The 16,958-nt window shown below is 41.5% G+C and overlaps 1 protein-coding gene across 6 annotated transcripts in view; it reads left to right on the plus strand.

The window, feature by feature from the left end:
- eml5 (EMAP like 5) overlaps positions 1–16,958 on the plus strand; it is a 223,144-nt gene that overhangs the window by 34,337 nt on the left and 171,849 nt on the right. For all 6 annotated transcript variants that reach the window (XM_068038838.1, XM_068038839.1, XM_068038837.1 and 3 more), the window contains exons 4-6: positions 6,056–6,124; positions 8,998–9,183; positions 15,202–15,337. In XM_068038838.1, the coding sequence (XP_067894939.1) occupies positions 6,056–6,124; positions 8,998–9,183; positions 15,202–15,337 (391 nt within the window). The remainder of the gene's footprint in view (positions 1–6,055; positions 6,125–8,997; positions 9,184–15,201; positions 15,338–16,958) is intronic.

Genomic DNA, 16,958 nt, shown 5'->3' on the forward strand with positions numbered 1-16,958 from the left:
AGGAACTGTTTCTAGTGGCAGAAGGATTGGTAACCAAAGAAACACGATTTTAAGGTGACTGAAAAAAGAGCCAGAAGCGACATGGGGAAAACATTTTTTACTCTGCGAGTTCTTTTGATCTGGAATACATAACCTGAAAGGGTGGTGAAAGTTATGATTGAATTTGCTTCCAGAAGGGAATTGGGTAAATGCTTGAAGGGAAAACATTTACAAGACTATGGGGAAAGAGCAAAGGAATTGGACTAATTGAATACATCTACTTCAGAGACACGATGGGCTGAATGGCCTCCTTCTGTGCTGTATCATTCAATGATTTCTAAAGTGGTAGGTTGAATTATGTACCTGAATTAAGAGGAGTAGACTATATAAATATTGCACTGTGGTGATGTGGGAAGGGATTCATAAGATTTCTGCCTTTCAGTGCGACAAACAATCTGATGCAGTGCAGTTTTACAGTTTGTAAATGATTTCTCGTTGCAATTTTAAAAAACAGCTGGTTGGGTTTCATAAAATTTATCCAAATGCACATGATCCTGAGCAGGTGTATTTTTTTCTCTTGTTATGTGTATATTACAAGCTAAACTCCAGATGCTCCAGATACACCATCAGTGAATTGAATTGATCCACACACAAGCACTAAAAAGCAAGAAGAAAGAACTTGAATTTATATACTGTCTTTGGGACATCCCAATACGCTTCACAACCAATGAAATACTTTTAAAATGTATTCTCTGTTGTAATACAGTCAAATGCAGCAGCCCATTTGTGCAGTGATGCACCAAAAGCAACAAAGAGACCAAAGACCAGGTATTCAGTTTTTAATGGTGTTGGTTGAAGGATTAGCACTGGGAGAACTCCATTTGTCTCTTAGAATAGTGCCATGGAATCTTTATATCCAGTTGATAGGCAGACTGGGTCTTGACTTAACATCTCATCCTAAAGACTGCACCTGTACTGCACTGAAGTGGCAACCCAGACTGTGTGCTCAAGTATTGAGTAGGGCTTGATGCACAGTAGTCTGACTCAGAGGTGAGTGCTATCATTGAGTCAATGCTGACACTGTAAAAAATTATTTTGCTTTTGCAGGCAAGGTTCTCTTTTATGGAAGTGTTTACTAGATGATGTCTAAAATTCCATAGTCTGAATAATATAATATTTTGTTGGCATAGGAATTACTGAGTCATTTTATATCTGGCTTGTCAGTGCTCTGACCCCAATTCTTTGGAGCTCGGTAATGGGTACTGATGATCACAGATTTATTTCACTCCTGTATTCACAATTGCTTACAGAAGAAAGATATGAAGTCCACTTGCAACAATAGCATGAAGATCTTTCCCATGATGAATCATGTTGGATTCCTGAAGGTGTGCTATTGAACTATGTCAGCTAGATTAATAAGCATGTTTTGTACTACACCATTATTTCTTGGGAAGGGGCCATTAGCACCATCTCCTCGAGGACACAGTAGGAAATGAATTCTTAACCAGCATTACAAAATCAGTTAATTGTTATGCAGGGTTTACTGGTAGCCTCTAGAAGCTGTTCTGCAGAAGCCATAACACCTTGTACCACTTAGCTTCAACCAATGCTTATTTTAAAATTCATAGTAAGTGTTGGGTTTCCTAGGGCCAAAATTTTAACTCTGTGTAAATGATTGAGTTTTGAATAGGTGAAAATTGGGCTTCTAGTGGCCTACAGTTTACGATCAGCACAGATAACTGGGTAAGGCAGCCAATTTGAGTTGAAGTTTTTACATAATTTGCTATAGAGTTCTGGTTTTGAGGCCATTCCTGCTATTTTTGCAAAGATAAATAAAAATTCCCAATGTTAGGCCCCTAAATAGCCATTAAAATTTGAGAGGTGCACGTTGCTTCAGTATACGATCTGAATAATTGTGAGAGTACTTGGCACTGAAAAATGTGTACTTCCACATATATTCAAGGCTTCTGTACTTTTAGAGTGGCAGGTATTGACAGTATAAAGTAATATCTTTTTTATTTTCTGTGATTGAACCATAGACCTTTACTATACAGAAGGCCATGATGTCTATGCCGGCTGTTTGCCAGAGCAATTGAAAATTAATCCCACTGTCTTGTGCACTGTGTCTCCATAACCTTGTATCTTCCTCTGCTTCAAATATTTATCCAGTTTTCCCATAGAAGATGCAATGTCTCTGCCTCAACTACACTCTGGCAAAACATTCAATGTTTCAACAGGTCTTTGTATAAATAAATTTCTCCTAACGGCTCTCCTCATTCCTTTAGTGATTCTATATACATTTATAATCTCTTGTTATTGACCCACCAACTAAAAAAATGTATCTTTCCCTGCACATTCCATCAAAATAAAAAGAAAGTCTTGCATTTATATAGCACCTTTCACCCATCCTCAGAACATCCCAAAGTGCTTTACAGCCAATGAAGTACTTTAAAAAAAAAGTATTCACTGTTTGTAATGTAGGAAATGCAGCAGATAATTTGAACACAGTAAGATCCCATAAACAGAAATGTGATAATGACCAAATAACCCTTCATAATTTTAAAAATCTCTCTTTAATCTCCCCTCAGCTTTCTCTGCTTCGAAGGAAATAGTGTCAGTATCTCCAGTCTCAAAGCAGCCCGCTTGATCGGCACCTCATCAACCACCTTAAACATTCACTCCCTCCAACGCTGGTGCACAGTGGCAGCAGTGTGTATCATCGACAAGATGCGCTGCAGCAACTCGCCAATGCTCCTTCGACAGCACCTTACAAACCCACGACTTCTACCATCTAGAAGGACGAGGGCAGTAGACTCATGGGAATACCACCACCTGCAAGTTCCCCTCCATCCTGACTTGGAACTATATTGCCATTCCTTCCCTGTTGCTGGGTCAAATTCCTGGAACTCCCTTAGAGCACGATGATGTTCCTACAGCACATGGACTGCAGTGGCTCAAGAAGGTATCTCACCACCACCTGCACAAGGTCAGTTAGGGATGGGCAATAAATGCTGGCCTTGTCAATGATGCTTGCATCCTAAGAATGAATTTTTTAAAAAAATTCCCACCCCTGGCATTATCTTGGTAAATCAATGCTATATGGCATTAATGCCCTTTCTATAACAGGGTACCCAAAACTGCAGACATTACTCTAACAATGCCCTGACCAAAGTTTTGTACAGATTTATCATTCCTCCTTAACTTTTGTACTCTACCCCTAATTATGAAACACAAAATTAGCTTTTTATGAATTTAAATACCTGTGTTTATTTTCAGGAAATTGTCTATTTGAACCCCTATGGGATCTATTTGTCCACACCCATTAATATCTATCATTCCTTGCTTTTCATCCAAAAATCTATTACCTCACACATATGCACATTAAATTGCATCTGGCACCTGTCTGTCTATCAGAAGTCACTTCCAAGCCCCTTCACAGTTTATGAGAACCCCTACTTTTACGTTATCCACCGATTTTGTGATTGTGCTTCGTCTGTCCAAATCTGAGTATGCCAAACAACGGAAGTGGGCCTAGTACTGTTTAGTTTAGTTTAGAGATACAGCACTGAAACAGGCCCTTCGGCCCACCGAGTCTGTGCCGACCATCAACCACCCATTTATACTAATCCTACACTAATCCCATATTCCTACCACATCCCCACCTGTCCCTATATTTCCCTACCACCTACCTATACTAGGGGCAATTTATAATGGCCAATTTACCTACCAGCCTGCAAGTCTTTTGGCATGTGGGAGGAAACTGGAGCACCCGGAGGAAACCCACGCAGAAACAGGGAGAACTTGTAAACTCCACACAGGCAGTACCCAGAATTGAACCCGGGTCGCTGGAGCTGTGAGGCTGCGGTGCTAACCACTGTGCCACTGTGCCGCCCACTGACTCTGGATACACCACTTTTAAACATTTTCCAATCCAAGCAATACTCATTTACCCTAACTTTGGTTTCCATCCATTAAATCAAACTTCCATCCTATGCATCTTGTGAGATGACTTATCACACATGTTCTGAAAATTAATGTGCACTTAGTTGCATTCCTTTTATCCATTTGATTAATTTTTAAAAATCTCAAACTTGTTAAGTGCAATTTGCCTTTAACAAAGTCATGCTGGTGATCCTTAATTAACCCATGATTTTATCTCAAATTATGAATTTAAAGAGTTTACCCACAATTGATGTTGGATTAACTGGTCTATAGATGCAGATTATCATTTTTCCCAAGCTTCAACAAAGTTGTAACATTCTCTACTCTTCGTTCCAAAAGCATATTTTGCTTACTTATGGGTTGAACAATCATGAGCAGAGCCTCTGTTATGTCCTAGTTTTATTTCATCAGCCTATGGTGTATTTCATCAGGCCCTTGAGTTTTTCAGTACCAATTCTCCACCATTACATCTATCCTGTTCAAACAATGTGTGTGTCCAAGAGTTAATTGGAGCCCAGTTAGGGCAAACATCTAGAAAGTTGAAGCTTCCAGTTTTGAGGCTTATCTCAGAATTGCAGCCTTGAGGGTCATCGCTCCTGAATTTTTTTGTAATCCAAATGCTTCTCCCATGAGTTCATGGCACCCTTCCCAAGAATGGATACAGTTGATAGCCTGATTGTTGATGAGTTGAGTTCCAAACGTCAAAGTTTTATTAAGGGAAGTCTGTCACACTCAGGAAAGTTTTAAGAACCATTAAAATAGTTATGACTTATTGTCTTGGCACAGAAGAGCCCCTGTGTACTGTTTTGTATATAGTAATGTTTATTTCAATGCTGGTGACCATCTTCCAATCCCAGACGACATCCCATTGCTTGAGATCATTTAATTTGGGAAGATGATGGCAATTTGTTGTTTTGCATTTAGGAGATCTGCTTGGGCCAATTTCCTAGTCCTACGCATAGCTTTCTTTGAATGTTTCCTTGGCATCCCTGTAAATGGCATTAGAATTTTCATTGCACAATCCTGTTTCCACATTGTTGGAGCAAACTTATGAAGTTAAAGGAATAACCAGAACATGCCATACCACAGTAGATGTGGATGAATACAACATAAAGTATAGGATCAAATAGAAATGGAGAGGGTGTACATTGGGAAAGAAAACAAATAGATCCTGCAGGAAGGGGGAAAAAAACTACTGAAATCATCTGGAAGAGCTAAAATAGCTAGGAGACTTTTTATGTAATGGCAGCTTAATAAGAGGTAGGACTGAATCCTTCATGAAATAAGAAGGATAAATGAAAATAGTATGGCTATATTAACAAAACAATTTGTGAAGTGAATTTAAAAAAAATGAAATGAACTTCATATAATCTGCTGAGGATCTAATGGGAAGATTAAAGGAAGCTAAAAGCATGTTAAAACATGCTAGGAGGGGAAAAGAGGGAACTACAAGTAAGCATAATTGCAGATGATAAACACAATAGTAGGAAAGTATAACAGCACTATAACAGTAAGTGTGCATGACTCACTGTTGCCTTGAACAGTAAGAGGATCATCAAGGAAGCAGCAAATTGGAGTACTCGAATAATAGCTGGTGCTTTATAAGGGAAAACTGCCTGACAAACTGCTTTAACTTTTTTGAGAAGGCAATATTTCAAGTGGACAGTGGCAAACCATATAATGTCCTGGACTAGATTTGCAAAACAAAACCTTTGGTGAAGATCCTCATGAAAGGTTGCTATTAAAATTAAGAACAATGGGAGTTCAATGTAAACTCTAAAAGATGAAGAATTGGTTGAAAAGAAAAAAGTAAGTATGTGAGAAAATTTAAATAAATTTTGGGGAGAGGAGGAAAGAGCAGCATGCTATTTGGTTCAATGCTGGGACGTTCCTAACCTACATTATTCATTTAGATACAGAAATTCAAACTATTCAGTTTTACAAATATTGAAATAGTGGGTTTGGGTGTTGAGATTGACAAAGCAGTAAAGGATCTACAAAAGTTAGAATAAAATCAGTAATTGGACAATTACAAGTGGATGAAATTTAATGCTAGTAAGTATGGTGTGGGTATTGATTTCTTTAGTAAATTTGCTACTTTATTTTTTTAATTCTGATTTTGTTTTCCTTGCAGATATTTGATATTTCTTGGGACTTGCACCAACCAAACAAAATGATCAGCTGTGGTGTAAAACATATCAAGGTATGTACAAAGAATTTAGAAACCAGTGTCTTTTTGTTCTTTCCTCCACCCCTGAATGAACCTTTGGGCATTTTACATCAATAGTATTACTTATTTAATTTGTAATGGTCTTAATTTTTATTGCTAGAGAAATATTTGTTAAGTGGATGCATTATATTGTTTTTCGAGGTCTATGATCACTTTGTTTAAAGTTGCATCCTATGTGCCTAAAACTGAAGTCATTTAGCTTTATTTAAATTGTCAATTCCTATTCTTAAAAAGAAAGATCAAAGTAATGTTGAGAAATCTTCTAATATGTCCACGGTCGTCTTTTATGAAGATTTGAACAAATTGATATGAATTAAAACTGATTTTTTTTTGTACTTCAGTAAGTACCTAGGTTTATAAAATATTGAGTGAAGGTTAATAGTGAAAAGGATTTAACACAGTTCTGTCATCCTGCCTTGGGTAAAGCAAGCAATGATAAAGCGCAAGTATATTAAAATAATTATGGTATTATGAAACATAATCATGCCAAGAAATATCTGAAAGATTGCCACTGGGATCCAACCAGCGGTGGGGGGAGTCTCGGCTGTGCGGGGAGGATGCCTTGGAAAACGGTGTCCTCCCTGTGGGCTTGGGGGGACAGGGTCCATCCTTTGTGGGCAATTTGTGGCCCCCAGAGGGACCCCCCTCCCCGGGACCGAACACCCACCCCATCCCCTTTACTGGTGCCTTTCGGACTAGCCCCAGTGACCCCGCCTCACCTACCTCGAGTCCAGGGTTCCAACTCCAGGTCTGCGTCCGAGGCATCTGCAGTACCGGTATTGGCCACCACTCCCAGTCGCGCTGCTGATACTGTTGAGCTGCCGGCCCTGTGATTGGTCAGCAGCTTTTGGGGAAGGGATCCTTGTACCTATTAAATGTTTAAAGAGACGGGGATCCCGTCTCCTTAAACTTTGACCCCAAAAGACTGGAGGATCGTTCTGGGGGGCGGGGGTGGTTCAGTAAAAATGCTGAGGCGGGGTTCCCTCCGTCTTTTCAGCCAGCCTGCATAAAATCCAGCCCTATGTTTGCCAAGACAGAAAATTTTATAGGCTAGGTGTGTTTAAATGTGCCAGGGACCACACATCCTATTCTTTGGGATTCCTAGGTCCATTTTAAAGCATCACAATTGATCTGCATATTTTTACCATCAGATATAACTGTCATGGTAAGATTTTTTTTAAATTTGCATCTTAGTAGCAAACCAAATAGAGGGAAATGTATGGCAACCCTGCCTTTATCACTGGAGTGGGTGAAGAGAATTTACCTTGGTTGTGCAATCATTCCTAGTTGGCATTCTTATTTTTATAAAATTATTGCATTATAGTGCCTCTGTCTGTCACTATATTTCTCATGTTTCTCTGTATAAAGTAGTTTCTTCAAAAATGGTGTCATTAAGGTGAACTTGGGAGCAGCATGACAACAGTCATTTGGAGGTGTTGCTTGGGACACATTCCAACACTTCTTCCCCAATTTTTTTTCTCTGTTCAGTTAGGTGATGGTTTTTATAATCGAAACTATTCTCTTAAAATCAAAACCTGTGTTTTATTCATTGGCATGTGTGAGGTAGCATCCTCAGGTCCAACAATAACCTGTTAAGATATACTGCTTATTGGAGAATACAGGGAATGGCCATGAGTTTTCCCATCAGTTACAAAGCCAGAAAATCTCACAAATTTGCATAGGATAAAACCGATTCATAATGTTTTTTTTACAATTATTATAAAACATAAAATCAGAGACGGCCTGTCCCACACAACTGCAATTCCTGTGCATCCTAATATGCTCTCCCTACCCCACCCAAAAACACCGAGGCCAATATTGTTGTGGGGGGGGTGGGGTGGGAGAAGTTACTCTGTCCCCCTTTGGTGATTAAAACTAGTCCAGGAGACCACTCTGGCTCTAACTAATGTTTAACTGTTTAAAACCAGAAAGATACATGAAAGTACTGAAAATAGAGATTTGTACAACCTGTAAATGCTTTTAAAAACAAGAAAAGAGGCAGTCTGACACCTTTTTGGCTCTTTCCAGTAGCTTCTGAGTGAGATTAAGTTGGAGATTTGGCTTCCTGCACCCCGCCCCCCTGACCAAACAGTAACCCCCGAAGTGGATCAGTGAGAATTCCATGGCCTACCTGGTTATACTAATAGGGGATCTTTGTGTTGACAGCTGTGGTTCTGTGGAAAATTGTAGCTTTGTGTAGTTTCCAGGCCATATTACTTTTTTGAGCAACTTATAGGGGCAAATTGCATGCAAATAGCAAAATATTATGGAAAAGTTAAATATGTGCAGCGGTTTTCCTTCTAATGCCAATAGCATCTCTTTTTTAAAAAAATCATCTGGACCATTTTCCCAGTAGTATTGCCCCACATCCAAATTTATATTATATAGTTGTTGAAGCTATACAGGCTCATAATTTTAACTTTAATCATTTCTTATATAATTTTTAAATATTGAGCATGCTTCTGAACAACTGTGAAGTTGATCCACATAATCATTCTGAAATCAGTTTTACACTAGATGTATAATTCTGTTCTTAGACAGCTCTTGTGATATAAACTAAATAGTTCATAAGTAATTTAATGCAACTTTAATGTGAGGGGAATATACACGATGTATTACTGCAAAGATTTGAGTGTTATTCATTTCTGGTTACGAAGGAAAATTCTATACTCTGCCATCAATTTTGCTCTTGCTTATTTTTATAAGGTTTAACACAGATGTAAGTTATAAAAAAAGTAGTCTGCTTTCTCCTTAGGTATTGAAATATAGATTTGGAAATAACATTTATTTTTGTGTACATGTATTTGTATTAGAAACCTGAAGTTGATTTTTCTTTTCTTTTCCAGTTTTGGAGTTTATGTGGGAATGCCTTAACAGCCAAACGGGGTGTGTTTGGCAAAACTGGGGAGCTCCAGACTATTTTGTGCCTGGCCTGTGCACGCGATGAGGTTACTTATTCAGGAGCACTAAATGGTGACATTTATGTATGGAAAGGGATTAATCTTGTGCGGACTGTCCACAGTGCACATGGGGTAAGTATGTATGATTGGAATTGTATTACTTATGAATGTCAAGTAATGAAATGTGTCAATTCCTTTGCCATTTATTTTTGAGGTCTCTTTTGGGTAATTTTGATTTCATAAGTTTGAACATTACTGAGAATTCATACTAATGTTTTGAGCAACCAAGTGCCATTTACTTGATAGATTATGACCATTTGTTCTCCTGTGTATGCGACTTTCATGTGTGCGATAGCTTAACTAACTGGTAATCGAAACAGAACTTGCTAATAATACACAGCAGGCTCATCAGCATACGTAAAGAGAAAACAAAAGTTATTGAAGTGTGATTATATATTGACCATATCTTGTGTTTTATGGTCAGTGGTGAAGTGATGGTGCTTACAGTTGACCTCGACCTAAAGTGCCCACTTACTTAATGTGATTCTCCTGGTGAGAATTTAAGTGGGAAGGCAAGAGGATTCCCTCATGATGTGGGCCCCAGTGTAGCACTGCAGCATATTTGAACATGGGTATAAGGGACAGAGCATGTGGTGCAGTGAATAGAAGATACGACCTGAGAATCTATCAAAACTGACAGGAGCAGAAGACAAGGCCACAAAAGTTTTTGAAAATTGTTTGAAAAGTAATTTTTACAATATCATAGAACCATAGCACAATTACGGCACAGGAGGAGGCCATTCAGCACATCGCGTCCGTGCCGGCCGAAAAAACTAGCCGCCCAATCTAATCCCACCTTCCAGCACCTGGTCTATAGCCTTGCAGCTAATGACACTTCAGGTGCATGTCCAGGTACCTTTTAAAAGAATTGAGGGTTTCTGCGACCACCACCATTCCTGGCAGCGAATTCCAGACACCCACCACCCTCTGGGTGAAAATGTTGTTCCTCATTTCCCCTCTAATCCTTCTACCAATCACTTTAAATCTGTGTCCCCTGGTAACTGACTTCCCTGCCAGGGGAAACAGGTCCTTCCTGTCCACTCTATCTGGGCCCCTCATAATTTTGTACACCTCAATTAAGTCTCCCCTCAGTCTCTTCAGTTCCAGGGAAAACAATCCTAGCCTATCTAATCTTTCCTCATAGCTGCAACTTTCCAGCCCTGGCAACATTCTTTTAAATCTCCTCTGTACTCTCTCCAGAGCAATTATGTCCTATCTGTAATGTGGTGACCAGAACGGTACGCAATACTCCAGCTGTGGCCTAACCAGCATTTTATATAGTTCCAGCATCACATCCCTGCTTTTGTATTCTATACCTCGGCCAATAAAGGAAAGCAATCCATATGCCTTCTTCACCACTTTATCTACCTGTCCTGCCACCTTCAGGGACCTGTGGACATGCAAGGTCTCTCATTTCTTCTACCCCTTTCAATATCCTTCCATTTATTGTGTATTTCCTCACTTTATTTGCCCTCCCCAAATGCATTCCCTCACACTTCTCTGGATTGAATTCCATTTGCCACTTTCCCGCCCACTCAACCAAACCATTGACATCATTCTGGAGTCTATGGCTATCCTCTTCACTATTACTACACGGTCAATTTTTGTGTCATCAGCAAATTTCCCAATCATACCTCCCACATTTAAGTCCAAATCATTAATATATATCACAAACAGCATGCGACCCAACACTGAGCCCTGTAGAACACCACTGGAAACAGCTTTCCATTCACAAAAACATCTGTCAACTACTACCCTTTGTTTCCTGTCCCTGAGCCAATTCTGGATCCAACCTGCCACATTCCCCTGTATCCCATGGGTTTTCATTTTACTGACCAGTCTGCCATGCGGGACCTTGTCAAATGCCTCACTAAAATCCATGTAGACTACATCCACTGCACTACCCTCATCAATCCTCCCCGTCACTTCCTCAAAAAACTCAATCAAGTTAGTAAGACACGAAATGAAAACAAGAAATGCTGGAACCACTCAGCAGGTCTGGCAGCATCTGTGGAAAGAGAAGCAGAGTTAACGTTTCGGGTCAGTGACCCTTCTTGGAAAGTACCTTCTTCGGTAGTAAGACACGACCTTCCCTTAACAAATCCATGCTGACTATCCCTGATTCATCCGTGCCTTTCTAAGTGTCCCTCAGAATTGATTCTAACAATTTACCCATCACCGAGGTCAAACTAACTGGCCTATAATTATTTGGCCTATCCCTCACACCCTTTTTAAACAATGGTATAACGTTTTCAGACCTACAATCATCTGGTACCTCACCTGTATCTAGTGAGGATTTGAAGATGATCCTCAGCACATCCGCTATTTCCTCATATGCATGTAAACGGGATTTTAAAGTTGTATAAGTGGGAACAAAATAGAGATTTGAACAAAGAATGTTCTAAGGTCAGCTAAATATGAGCAGAATCATGTTTAAAAAGTCATATATACAATAAATTATTTTAAAAAGATAAATATTCAGAATCATGTCAAAAAGTGAGATAAATTTGAAGAGTTGAAAAATCTCATCTGTCAGCCATTTTGAAAGTTGAAATCATCCGTCCAGTGCTGGTGTCCTCAGTAAATATATGCAAACTCATAGGAGGCTCCATCTGCTTTTCAACACCAGCCCTAAAATTATGTGGCGAGTAGGGCTGAATTTTACCGGCCCCTCGATGCCGCGGGTGGAGGCGCGGGGCCGCTAAAATATTGTGGGGAGAGGCCCGCCTCTCCCTGCGACGTCGCAAAGGACCCGCCGCATATTATTGGCGGCAGCGGGACCTCGGTGCGGCCCCACCGCCACATGGCAGCAGGCCCTTCATCTAAATATATGCAAATGAACATTTTAAATATTGAAATAAACCTACCTGCAGGCGACGGCCATCCCACTCTGAAATTACAGCCGCCATTCGTGCTCCGCGTGCCTTCGGAGTTCCGGGTGAGAACCTGGTGGGGAGGGGGAGGAATAGAATTTTTTGGGCGGGAGGGATGGAGGAGCAGGAAAATCAATATTTATTGGATGTGGGGATGGTGGGAAGGGGTTGGAGGGCAAAAGATCAAAGGTTGGGGGGGAAAGTTTGGGTATTTGTACAAGCAATTGATGGTCATTTCATTGCCTGAAATGACCATTGCAGGGGTTGGGGAAGGGCCTCCATCACTTATTTTTATATGTAATAAAAGTCATGTCTATTATCCCTTTAAAAATTATACTTATTGGTAATGGCTTAAAGCTCTTTAAAAATGGTGCCGGCGCCTGTGCGTTGGCACCACACGCTGTTACTGGGGACGTGGAGGTCACCACTTGACGTCATTGGGGGCGGGCACTCAGCCCCCATTATTGAACTGAACCCCAGTGCGAAATATCGTGGGGGATCCTCGGCGGCCGCTGAATGTGGGCGCCACGCAGAGTTTAAAGGGCGTTGCCACGGAGTGTGGCACCCAAATAAAATTCAGACTGTAAAGTTTGTTATAAGCAGGCAATTAGTCCAAATTCACACCAGCTCTATTTCAAAATCATAAGAAATAGGAACAGGAGTAGACCATACGGCCCGTCGAGCCTGCTCTACCATTCAATATGATGGTTGCTGATCTTGGGCTTCAACTCCAATTTCCTGCCTGCTCCCCATGTCCCTTGATTCCCTGAGAGACCAAAAATCTATCTCAGCCTTAAATATATTTAATGATAGAGCATCCACAACCCTCTGGAGTAGAGAATTCCAAAGATTCACAACCCTCTGAGTGAAGGAATTTCTCCTCATCTCAGAACTAAATGGTTGGCCCCTTAACCTGAAACTGTGCCCCCTTGTTCTAGGTTCCCCAGCCAAGGGAAACAATGGGCTGGATCAGTGCGGGCGAAAAAATGCAGGCTGTACGCCGCAATCTTCTTCGTGGCAACCCAGGTTAATGAACCGGCCGGGCCGTCCCCCCCAACCATGTGGAGGGGGCGGGCTGTCCGATGCCGGCTATGGGGCGCTGGCACCATTTTAAAATGGCTACCCCCTCCCCACCCCCCACCCCCCGAATGAACCACCAAAATATCTATTGCCTCTACCCCCCCCCCCATAGCAATTAAATTCAACATTTGCCCTCTCTTTCTCCCGCCCCCAAACACTTACCTTCAACACTTGACCTTTCCACCCCCCCAACCATTCAGAGTGCAGAGATCTCCTCTTCCCCCTTCCCATCCTCCCCTACACTAGTAATTTGCATTAGAGCCTGTTTCCCAACCCTGCCCCCCACAACTGCACTAAAAATCATAAGTTCCCCCCTTCCCCTCCACGATGGCACCCGCTTTCCCTGGACGAGAAAGTGAAGGCGCATGAGTGCTGGCCGCCGCTCGGAAGATTGCAGCCTGAAGGTAAGATCGCTGTTGATTTTATTTAAATATATTCTTTCATTAATTTAAATATATTAATCTGGGTCCAATCGCCCAGCGGCAGGGGCGCCCACCAAGGAGCCTCGCAGCTGCCGGGAAGATCGGGCCTGGCACTCCTGGCGTCAGGTCCGTGGCGGGCCTCTGCCGGAACAATCTTCCGGCACCCCCCCTCCCCCGTCATAGATCCCATTGTCGGGAGCTCAGTAAAATCCTGTATCTATCCTGTCAAGCCCCTTCATAATCCTGAATGTTTCAATAAGATTACCTCTCATTCTTTTAAATTCCAGAGAATATAGACCCATTTTACTCCGCTTCTCATCATAGAACAATCATCTTATCCCAGGGACCAATCTAGTGAACCGTCACTGTATGCCTCCAATGCAAATTTTCTTCTCTTCTTCTTTGGCCTCCTTGTCTCGGAAGACAATGGGTAAGCGCCTGGAGGTGGTCAGTGGTTTGTGGAGCAGCGCCTGGAGCGGCTATAAAGGCCAATACTAGAGTGACATACTCTTCCACAGGTGCTGCAGAAAAAATTGGTTGTCGGGGCTGTTACACAGTTGGCTCTCCCCATGCGCTTCTGTCTTTTTTCCTGACAACTGCTAAGTCTCTTCGACTCGCCACACTTTAGCCCCGCCTTTATGGCTGCCCGCCAGCTCTGGCCTATATCCTTCCTTAAATATGGAGACCAAAATTGCACACAGTATTCCAGTTGTGGTCTCCCCAAAGCCCCATACAACTGTAGCAAGACTTCTTTATTCTTGTACTCCAATCCCCTTGCAATAAAAGCCAACATGCCATTTGCTTTCCTAATTGCTTGCTGTATCTGCACACTAACTTTTTCTGTTTCTTGTACAAGTACTGAACATCAACGTTTACAAGTTTCACACCAGCCTGTAGTTCCCTGGCATATCCCTGCTGCCCTTCTTAAATAAAGGCACAACATCAGCTATCCTCCAGTCTTGTTTGTAAAAAAAGTATTATTAAAATAAATACCAAAGACAACACAAAAATAAATACAAATGTCAGTATTTATGTTGTATACTTTGCAGCTGGCTCACTAGGTTGATAGTCCACATTGTCCTGGCAGCTTAGTTTTCCTTCTCCAATCATTTCTCTTATCTTCATCCTCTGGCAAATGCAATAGAAACACGCAGCCCTTGCCAACACCACCAAAAATAGATTGTGGTCATTTAACTCATACTGTTTGTGGGACCTTGCTGTGTGCACATTGAAGCTTTGTGGGTAAGCACAGTTGCCAGTGACTTAAAAATAATTTTCTCTTTTTCTATCCGTCTCTGTCTCTTTCACATGTTCTTGTGCTTGCTTGGTCTTGTGTGTTCTCTCTGGTCAGTGTGCTTATGCTCCCTTCTGTCCCATGTTTTTTTAAAAAAGCTCCCATTTAAGCATTCAGTGTGCCCAGGTCTAGTTTTGAAAAAACTCTAACCAGCTAAATGAACAGCACTGCATTTTTGTAGCAATAGTTCTGTAGACTATTGGTACCATACTTAATTATATGTTTCAATGCCCTGCAAATAGTAATGCAGTCAGGTTACTGTTCTTTGTAATTGCAAATACACAAGTTGGTAATGTTTCATCTGTTAGCATGCATATTTCAAAATGTGCCTGTTTTGTAATGCTGCATATAAAGACTTCAAGTTACAAAGGCTAACTTCACAGTAACAACAAAGTGACATTTTACTTAAAAACTCATTCAGTCAGGAATCTTCAGCATGAATGCCTGTGAAGAAGGATTTGCTACAGGAGGCCGAGATGGTTGTGTTCGCTTGTGGGATTTAAATTTCCAACCCATTACTTTGATTGATCTCCGGGAAACTGATCAAGGATACAGAGGTAAAGGAATAACCTATTGCTTTTTTTATCCACAGACTTTCATTTAGCATTAAGATTTGTTAGTAAGACTGCATGTGGGAATGTATGTGTCCATATCTTGAGTTTGCAGAGCAATAGGTGGCTTTAAAAAATGTTTGCTACAATGCTCTTTACTCTCTTGCATTTTAGTCTCTTTATTCATTCATGGGATGTGAGCGTCGCTGGCTAGGCCAGCATTTATTGCCCATCCCTAATTGCCTTGAGTAGGTGGTGGTGAGCTGCCTTCTTCAACCGTTGCAGTCCATGTGGGGTAGGTACACCCACAGTGCTGTTACGAAGGGAGTTCCAGGATTTTGACCCAGCGACAGTGAAGGAACAGCGATATAGTTCCAAGTCAGGATGGTGTGTGACTTGGAGGGGAACTTGCAGGTGGTGGTGTTCCCATGTATTTGCTGCCCTTGTCCTTCTAGTTGGTAGAGTTCGTGGGTTTGGAAGGTGCTGTCTAAGGAGTCTTGGTGCGTTGCTGCAGTGCATCTTGTAGATGGTACACACTGCTGTCACTGTGCGTCGGTGGTGGAGGGAGTGAATGTTTGTGGATGGGGTGCCAATCAAGCAGGCTGCTTTGTCCTGGATGGTGTCGAGCTTCTTGAGTTTTGTTGGAGCTTCACCCATTCAGGCAAGTGGAGAGTATTCCATCATACTCCTGACTTGTGCCTTGTAGATGGTGGACAGGCTTTGGGGAGTCAGGAGATGAGTTATTCGCTGCAGGATTCCGAGCCTCTGACCCGCTCTTGTAGTTACAGTATTTATTTGGCTACTCCAGTTCAGTTTCTGGTTAATGGTAGCCCCTAGGATGTTGATAGTGGGGGATTCAGCAATCGTAATGCCATTGAATGTCAAGGGGAGATGGTTAGATTCTCTCTTGTTGGAGATGGGCATTGCCTGGCACTTGTGTGTCGCTAATGTTACTTGCCACTTATCAGCCCAAGCCTGGATATTGTCCAGGTCTTGCTGCATTTCTACATGGACTGCTTCAGTATCTGAGGAGTCGCGAATGGTGCTAAACATTGTGCAATCATCAGAGAACATCCCCACTTCTGACCTTATAATTGAAGGAAGGTCATTGATGAAGCAGCTGAAGATGGTTGGGCCTAGGAGCATTAATAAATTCAACTAAAGACCCTGTCATGATGTTGTTGGGCTTTCCTGTTGTAATTCCCTAAAAACTGCCCTAACTTTGGGGAAATGAAGAGGATGGAGAACTTCTCCCATATTCTAACCAACTTGATTGAATTTTTTGAAGAAGTAATAAGGAAGACAGATGAGGGTAGTGCAGTCGATGTGGTCTACATGGATTTTTAGTAAGGCTTTTGACAAGGTTCCACATGGCAGACTGGTTAAATAAATAAAATCCCATGGGATCCAGGGAAATGCAGCAAGGTAGATATAAAATTGACTCAATGGCAGGAAACAAAGGGTAATTGGGAGGTGTTTTTTGTGACTGGAGGGCTGTATACAGAGGCGTTCCGCAGGGCTCAGTACTGGGTCCCCTGCTTTTTGTGGTATATATCAACAATTTGGATGTAAATGTAGGGGGCATGATCAAGAAGTTTGCAGATGACACAAAGATTGGTCGTGTGGT

The sequence above is a fragment of the Heterodontus francisci genome, chromosome 9 (genome assembly GCF_036365525.1).
Source record: "Heterodontus francisci isolate sHetFra1 chromosome 9, sHetFra1.hap1, whole genome shotgun sequence".
Lineage (NCBI taxonomy): Eukaryota > Metazoa > Chordata > Chondrichthyes > Heterodontiformes > Heterodontidae > Heterodontus > Heterodontus francisci.